This window comes from Lutjanus erythropterus, chromosome 19 (assembly GCF_056507025.1).
Source record: "Lutjanus erythropterus isolate fLutEry1 chromosome 19, fLutEry1.hap2, whole genome shotgun sequence".
NCBI lineage: Eukaryota > Metazoa > Chordata > Actinopteri > Lutjaniformes > Lutjanidae > Lutjanus > Lutjanus erythropterus.
This window is the reverse complement of record NC_139335.1, coordinates 12,745,389-12,754,405: the sequence shown is the minus strand read 5'-3', so window position 1 is coordinate 12,754,405 and position 9,017 is coordinate 12,745,389. Positions and strand designations below refer to the sequence as shown.

At 39.6% G+C, this 9,017-nt stretch overlaps 2 protein-coding genes across 2 annotated transcripts; one reads left to right on the top strand and one right to left on the bottom strand.

Moving 5' to 3' along the window:
- Positions 1-60: 60 nt before the first annotated feature.
- On the bottom strand, positions 61-2,353 carry LOC146309416 (methyltransferase-like 26 B). Its single transcript, XM_084743779.1, has 7 exons — positions 2,185-2,353; positions 1,899-2,101; positions 1,090-1,252; positions 915-974; positions 739-806; positions 550-628; positions 61-474 (listed from the first exon to the last, which is right to left on the bottom strand). Exons 2-7 carry the CDS (start codon positions 2,096-2,098, stop codon positions 427-429), a joined length of 618 nt encoding a protein of 205 aa, XP_084599905.1. The 5' UTR covers positions 2,099-2,101; positions 2,185-2,353; the 3' UTR covers positions 61-426.
- An 889-nt stretch (positions 2,354-3,242) lies between these two features.
- Positions 3,243-7,576, top strand: mrpl12 (mitochondrial ribosomal protein L12). Its single transcript, XM_084745171.1, has 5 exons — positions 3,243-3,449; positions 5,116-5,314; positions 5,419-5,484; positions 5,644-5,781; positions 6,961-7,576. Exons 1-5 carry the CDS (start codon positions 3,388-3,390, stop codon positions 7,075-7,077), a joined length of 582 nt encoding a protein of 193 aa, XP_084601297.1. The 5' UTR covers positions 3,243-3,387; the 3' UTR covers positions 7,078-7,576.
- Positions 7,577-9,017: the final 1,441 nt, after the last annotated feature.

The window sequence follows — 9,017 nt, the reverse complement described above, 5'->3', positions numbered from 1 at the left end:
ATCTTGGGGTTTCTTTTCTATAACCTTCCTTAGGATTTGAACAGAAAGAGATGTACAGTATGAGATATTATATTTTATTAATGTACATACAGAGTTACACGTCACATTCATACACGTTTCAGTAAGAGGGGTTTTAAAGGGTAACTTCTGTGAGCAATTCACACTGGATCAAAATAAACCACATCGGAGCATTAAATCATAATTGAGCACTAAGGTTTGCAGTGTGACTGTATCTTTAGTCGCTTAGACAAAAAAACAAGTATTAAAATGGGGTCCAGGTTGAAAAATACCAAAGTTACCTTTTAGTTTTTGTTTTACAACTGTAAAGGCCATCACATTACATTGACACAAGTGATATGATTAAATTTTCTTTAACATATAAGTAAACTAAAAGAAAACAAAAAAAGTTTTTCTTCTTTGGCTTCTTCAAAGTTTTCTGAAGATGAGGCATTTGTAATATTCTTCCATCTCAATCTGGAAATGACAAACAGTACAGGTGTAAAACCTACATTGCAGTTATAACCTAAACTTATACCTAAAGCTACTCACCATCCTCTCCAGACGCATCCCGTTCCCGTAGGCTAACTGTCTCAGCACATCGATGTCGGGAAGACCCCACTCTGGATTCCTGTGTGAAAGCATTGGATAATTTACATTCTGCCAGCAGAGCTACACAAGACACATACTGATGCCATGTTGCAGTATAAAATTTATTAGAGAAAATAAACATCCACTCACACTTTTCGAAGCTCTGCATCCAGGTCTTCATTACAGCTTGGTGTAATGATGCCATTAATTGCATACGCCTAGAACAGAATTAAGATGTCATTTGTTGTGTCTTTACACTTCACACTCACATGATAACATCATGCTGTTTTGAGCAGATTATAAACTTAACGACTGTTGGTACTTACCCCATATGTTACCAAAAGGCCATTTTGCCTGAGGATCTGACCAGCACCGTTGAAAACACCCTTGGGAAATCATAAAATGTATATGAAACACATTCTGGCATATTTTGATGACTTAGAAATTGTGTGTTATGGTCCTTCACAAGCAAACAATTGCTTTTGACATGAGCAGGCCTACCTGTGCTGTTTTGAAGGAGCTGTACTGCAGTAAGTTAATGGCAACAATAAGATCACAGGAGCTGCGAGGAAGGCCTGCCCATTGCTCACACGGCTGGCTGGCATCCAGGTGGACGGGCTGCAGCACGTTCTTTGCATGGGTTGCAGCAATGTATGCCTTAATACTACAAGAAAGTAAAAATCAGATTCTCATAAATGAATTGGTGCTTTCACATCCACATGGGGGAGAAATGGGTAAATTGAGCCAGAGGGTAAACACTAAACTAAACTAAAAAAGTAATCTTGACTACAAATGAAGCAATTAGTCAATCTGTCTCGGATGGTTTATATCCAAAGGGTCAAAGGTCAACTTCACTGTGACATAATGTTAAGCTCTTTTTCAGTCCTCTGTGGTCTTCTGGAAATAATCTCTGAGTGAGGACAGTATGTTTCTCACTGGAAATTATTCACTGGAATCTGGATCACTTTTAGTAAATTCCTTCATAGTTTAGTGGAAGCATAAAACCATGAGGCAGCTATTCTAGTTTAATGGGCCACTGTTCTAAAAACAGTGAAATTAGATAACTTGTTTTAATTCCCATGTGTACACAACAACCTGTAGTATAGGCATAATAACTATTATTTGAAACAGATCTACTCTATTTTGTAGGTAAATCATCAAATCTAAAAAGTGGCTCATGTAACCCCATTCTCTCCTACTTAGAAAATGTACAACCTGTTGCCCACGTTGCTCACTGTAAAAAACTCGACTGTCTGACTACTGTACAACCATTTGGATCATTAGTAAGTGATGCATAATTCAGCACAAACCTGTCCCGCCACTCTTGTGTGATGTCTGACGGCTGCCAGGTAACAAACTGCATCTTCTGGGCAAAGCGTATGACATGCTGCCCAGTTCCGGAGCCCAGCTCTAAGGCAAACAGCTGCCTGTGGGACTGGTCCTCCAGCACATCTTCCAGCACTGAACACAGGCTCTCCCAGTTCCTCTCTGCCTGAGGAGACAGCAGCATGGTCTGCAGACAGAAATAAACAGAAGGATGTGTTAACCTGTCACCTTGCATTGCATTGATTTTCTCCCTCAGAGGACCCCTCTTACCTTTACTTGTTGGCTGATCGAGACTAGCTGGTGAATAGCATATTGGTGGAAGATGGATGTGGTGGATGACTGTAACAGCAGATGGGTGCAGAGATTACCTGGTTAAGAGGATTCTGTCTGTGCTCCTCCCCAAATGCTCATCACTGTCACAGTCCAGTTAGGACACACACACACACAAGCAGGGAAAAATTCATAAATGACCGAATATCATGTAGTTATTGTCATAACAAGGTCAGAAGCAGTCAGCAACTACTGCAGCATCTTCACAATCTGTGGTATATTGTATGGCTTTTTATCATGTCATGCTGTTTGGAATCATGGGTGCATACTGACATCTTGTGGTCATAGTGAGGAACTGCAACAAAACATAAATTGTGGCTAACTATTAATCAGTTTAATTGTGCGTATATAAGATTTTGTCAACCATTTAATATGTACTTTAGATGGGGGTGGGCAAAAAAAAACATAACAAAGGTGTTTCGTATTGCAGGACTATTTATTATTATGATGCAAGGCTCCCTATTGTGTGATAACAAAATCTTAATGTAGATAACTACATATTGTGGAAGAGTATGAGGACCATAAGGGAACAAATTAGGGGAAGAAGAGTCAAAATGTTGAGAATAAAATTGAACTGTCAAGAATAATGATTCATTTTGTCTTAGGCCTACTATTAATACTGAAAGTTTGACTCCATTTCAACTTTAGCCACTTTTCCACCTTATTCTCAATTTTTCGACTGTATTCTCGACATTATTATCCACCTTTCAGCGTTATTCTTGACATTTTGACTTTTTTTCTCAATGTTTACAAGTTATTTCGACTTTAGCATTTCGATTTTATTTTTGAAATGCAAATAAATAAATAAATTTATTTTTTAATCTTGCCCCCCTTTTCTTTTCTTTCATTGTAGCTTAATATTCCATCTACTATTTAATTTATAGTAATTCCCAATATCTTTACTGATACATCTAGGAACCTATGACAACCATCAGTATGTATGTCTATATACTAGTTTTTCATGTCCCTTGCGGGCTCCCATAGATTTTCTAACAGTTCACGCGGTGCATTGTGGGTAGGTCAGAAGCCGAGAGGACGCCATGTGCTTTTGAGGCAGAGGGACTGCAGGAAGGAGACTGTGACAGACTCGGGTTGTATTTACGGGGACATTGACCGGGACAAACGGCTCCAGTTAACGTTAGCATGTACTGCAGCAGATACTGCCTACGGAGCGCGCTGCGGGCCGCAGCAGCCACTGCACACCGGTACGTAACGTCCCCCGAGCGGCCACCACAGTCACGTAACACCGGGGGGAACTTAACGGTACCTCAGGGTCTGACTGTCTGCAGCTTCAAGGGCAGACAGCCGCTGACTGCTGCTGCTTATTCTGGTTGTAAGACCTGCTGTTGTCTCTGCGGGTCGTGTGAATACAGATGATGTGTTTTATCCGCAGTCAGGCAGCAGTTTAACGTTTTACGGCTGTGTGTGAAGCGTGTAAGCTAATGTTAGCTAAAGTTACTAGCCGGCAGTAACTGCACCTTCACAGGCTTTTACTTCACAATGACAATGATCACTGCTTTAATTCTCGTTAAATACTTTGTCCTCCACTTTAGTTTGGTTGTAAGAAACAAAATGTCGCAGCTGCTTGATATTTTCCTTCCTTAAGCCTGTTTCTGACAGCCAAGGTCACACTGGAGGAGCTGCATCTCCTCATTTGTACATGTTGAACTCTGAGCAAAGTTGAGGTTGCTAATTTAAACTACAGGTTATGTGGTAATAAACCACCAGGGACGAGCAGTATTGACAATAAAACTGTATAATAGCTGCTCTCTGTACAAAACTGCATTCATGCCAGAGCAGTGGTCCCCATCCTGACCTGGTGGATGTAGGTAACCCCCACCCAAAAGAGTCATGGGGGGGTCCCAAGGTTAGGATAACAAAAACCGCACAATTTAGGTGAGTTTTGGCAGACTTGAATCTAATCCTTGCTTTTTTGAGGACTTCAGCCAACAGTTCATTTTTCCATGTCTTTCATCATGTAATCTGCTGATTATTATCTTGGATTAGGGGTGGAAATGTGGGCCAAATCAAATTTCACAATATTTTTGACCATATACCTGTCATGGTTTTGTTTTTTTATTTTAGCATGCTGTATGTGACAATACCAGATATCAATATTTCAGTAATATTGTCGGGATTAAATTATCATCAGTAGAGGGAATATAATGACTAGGTGGGTAAAGGCAAAGAGCTTGAGCAAATGTTAACAGCAGGAAAACTTTTTACTGAAACTTCACAAAACTCTCCACAGCAGCCACACTAACAAGGCTGCCTGCAAATGTGTTTTGCAGGTACCAGCTGATGCAGATTACCTCAAAATGCCATTCAATTGACTAATAAGTCTATCACCAGTCCAATCTTCTTTTAAGATGTCAAATTCACTTAAGACACAGAAAAACAACATATCCTCAAAAATGAGAAGCTAGAGGAATGTTGGCTATTTTTTCCTGGAAAATTGACAAATTATTTATCTGTTATCAAAATAGTTGCACATTGATTATGTGTGGATGTATGATTTTTTTTTTTTTTTCTTGTAAATTACTGCATCGTTTTACCTTTTCAGCCTCCTAAAAGTATCAGTCTGGATCAGTAAGTCAGTCTAAAAAATTTCATAAAAATGTGAAAAATTCTCAGCATTCTCCAAATGACTTTTCATTTATTGTCATACATGGCAAAGAAAAGCAGTAAATCTTCACATTTTATAAATAATATAAACAGATAATGATTGACTGATTACCAGAATTACTGTTACTGTGCTTTTTCCGATCGATCAATCAACTAATAGTTACAGCTCTAACATCTGGATACATGGTTTATTTTTAAGGACCAGGCACCATCAGTCATGCAGATAATCCATTTTATATTTTCTAGGCAACAGCTTCAGCGGCAGGCGCCAGCCCTGTGTGCCCTCCGACTTCTGAAGACCAGTCCAGTCACCCATTCAGATGCCATCGCCACCCCTCCTCTAGACGGAGCACCCAAACAATATTCCCCCAAAATCCAACAGCTCGTCAATGACATAACCAGCCTCACTTTATTAGAGGTGTCGGACCTCAACGAGCTCCTCAAGGTTTGTGGGAAAAGTCATGAAACACCGAATACTAACCACAGCACACCTTGTCAGATAGAGACTGTTGTGATCCATCTGTGCTGTTGTGTTTTTGTTGGCTGCAGAAAACGCTGAACATTCAGGATGTAGGAATGATGCCAATGTCTGCGACAGCTGCTCCTGTGGCTCAGGTGACTGGATTTTTTTTTTAAATGAAGTACAAAGAGTTTGACTTATGTCTCATCATTTAATCAATAATTCCTCCCAGCTACTTAAAATGAGACACAGGTAATAGTTGTAAATCAAGTGTAGAAATATATTCACTTTTGTTTTTTCCTGTGTGAAACTAGGTCACGGAAGAGGAGGAGGCACCGGTCAAGAAAGAGAAGACTCACTTCACAGTAAAATTGACAGAATTAAAGGCAGCTGAAAAAGTGAAACTTATAAAGGAGGTGAAGAACTGCATCCAAGGCTTGAATCTGGTGCAGGTGAGTCTCGTTGTTTTCTCTCTGTGTGTTCAGTCGTCAGTCCTGATCAGGTTTATTTTATCACGTTTAGTTGTCCGGCTCGTGAAAATGTGAACAGCCAAAATGTCCGGTGGGAAATGTACCAAATAGACCAGATTGAGTACCTAAAATAAATTTAGGTCCATAACAGCAGGCCATGATGCTGAGCTGAAAGCACAGTGTGTTGAATGTGATGAAATCCTGTCACATCCCAGTTTATCTTTTCTCCTTTTCTGTCATGTTATGTGTTTTTGTTTTTTTTTTTTATCATTTGTTTGTAAAGGCAGCTCTCAGTTTATGGCCCCTAGTAATGTTGAGGTGCAATGTCTGCCGATAGACAGTTGGTGGCAATAGTGTGCCATGAAATGTGGCAAAAAAGAGGAAGGCTTCTAGTTAGCAGACATGGATGGAAACAGTGCAGGATTTAGAATATTTTTTAAAACTGCATCATTCATAAGGCCTCAAGTGTTTTGGGTACAGTGAGAAACACTGAGTGTGAACAGAAACTCTGTGTACTAGAAACCACTGGACACCTTTAATATTAAGTATTTTCTCCAGATACACTCAGTCCAATTCCTAATGCAGCCGCGTAGTGCCAAAAGTAGACCTACAATAAAATATGACCGTCTTAAAAATATAGTGTTTATCACAACTCCTTTAGTGGTTTCCTAAGGAGTGTCGTGTATTGTGTGCTTTGGTGTGTGGATCTGTGGAAATATGAGTGTGATTGTTAAGCTTCTCTTTACCACCAGAATTTTTTACAGTAGCATCTTATAAGCCATACATCATCTTCAGAATAATGCCAAAATAAAATTTTAAGAAGAATTTTTTCCTTGCTGTTCCTATTTTTGCCTGAAGTTCATGTGAATGTCTGCACTGAAACACGCTGTTATTCATTTGTTCATGCTGCTTCATAGTTCAACCACATGCAACGCGGTGCATTAGGCAGTTGGAATAATGTCTGAGTAATTGTTGTCAGAGACAGCTGACATACTTTATCTGGAGCGCCATGTCTTACAAACAAAAGATTTGAGTTTTAGCGGACTGTGATAACTATTAGTGGTCCCTGCAAAAAAAAGAAAAATATCGATTTATAGCAGCTTTTCACAGATCCATTAACCTTACCAAATCTGTTTTTTTCCTTTCCCTTTCCTAAACCAGGCTAAGAAACTTGTGGAGTCCCTTCCCCAGGAAATCCGAGCCAACGTATCCAAAGAAGAGGCAGAGAAACTGAAAGCAGCGCTGGAGGCAGCAGGTGGCACTGTGGTGTTGGAGTAGATCTGTGTGCCCACCCGTTCTGCTGCTCGTGCACTTCATCGTTCATCCTATTATTAATTTTTTTTTTACATGACAAAGAGGAGGATCCCAGGAGAAAAGGAAACAAATGCCTTCTGACATTAATACTGTCTCTTAACAGCATCAGGTGGGGCGGTACAACTCAGACTGAACTTTCCAGGCACACAGCCTGCACAAATGGCCGCCTTGCTGTCTCCATGTCCATTTGTCTGCTCATGATTCTGTCTGATACTTGTGTAGCAAACAAGCTACAGAAAACACTGGCCTGGGTGCCAAGTGAGTGAATTGGTCATTCTGTGCGTGTGTGTATGTTAAACCTTTCACAGAAAGAAGGATTATCCTGTAGGGACATGGTTACCATGGTTACCTTTCCCTATGTGAGGAACACCAGATACTGTACCTAGATCAGGGGATGGATGACTGGGCTGAGTCCTCATACTGCTTATAGAAATGTTGATAATGTGATTAAAGTTAAAATATCCATTTTTTTCCTTCTCTTATGTGTTCTTGTGGTGAAAATAATAAGAATGGGCTCAAATAACATCATCATGATCCTGTAAGACATCAAGGAATTGAGTGAAAGGGAAAGCCCACAGGCTCAGACTTTGAAAACCACTGGCCTTAAGCAGGTCTTTAAAATATATGTAATCCAATAAACAGAATGTAAGGCTTTAAAATGACCTAACAGATTTTGACAAGTCTTAAAGACTGATTGAATTACGAAGTTAACTGTGCAATTAGTAGGATTTGTCTGAGCTGTTAGTAAATGTATCAGAAAGACGGCTAATTTTTGAGCCTCATTCCCAAGATGTTAAATAAAGCACCCCAAGCACAGCAAAATAATGACAAACTGAGGAAACACAGGCAGAGACCTCTGCAGATACATAAACCACCACACACTTTTAGTGGGTCGTATGTGATGATTCAAAGGGGTATGTTGATATAAGTCCATACATTGTTTTGTTTTTTTAGGAAAATGCTCTAAATTGCATTACTTCATGTGTTTTGGGGAAGTTTTGTATTGATCACACTGTAACAACCACAAAACCAAACTAACATTGACCCAGTAACCACTAAACAAACTGTGCTTTTACTTTATCAGCATGAACATGAAATAGATCTGAAATTGCATTCATAAAGGTATTAAAATGCCTTAAAGTCTACTTGTTGAAACCTCCAGAAAACCTGTTAAACATATTCTGCACTGGGACTGAAAGTCATAGTGTCGTAACTCTTCCAAGAGAATATTTTAACCTTTAGTTAAGGTGCAGAATTAATATTCTTTTGGGTCAATAGCCTATCTGCCTAAGAATGGTCTCATTTTTACCATCCACTCAATAATTTCCCTTTGTTTATTTTGGCTGCTAAGTGAAGCAAATCTACCAGCCACTTGGATGTTTTACCAACATGTGGCTGGTGCTAATTACATTAGCTTACAAACTGTGGTAACTGCTGCTGACAACTAGAGGTCACAAGATCTCTTTTAATCGCCTCAAACAGGATGAGAGTGGTTGTTTGAACAATCATTTATTTGACCATGTGGAATATACATATGCCACCTGATGACATCAGCAGGTTAAATGGCACACCTGAGTCACCTGCCATTTTGAGAATTATAATTTCCACGTAATGTGATGTTTGATATGGATGGTGGAGGTGTTTTGTGATGAACTCAAACTCACTAGTGTGCTGTCCTCTTCATCATGATAACACTGACCAGGATCAGAGGAATGTTTGGCCTAAAGTGCATTTATTAGCACAGGTGACATTATAAAGTCCAGCATGGTGCCAGCTGTTGCTTTTTCTGTGATACTACTTTATCAATAGAGGGTTGTATCTCTTTTTTTTAAGTAGTTAAGAGGATTAAATACTTATTACATCCTCACAGACATATAGCACAGAGACACTCAGCCTGCTTTACC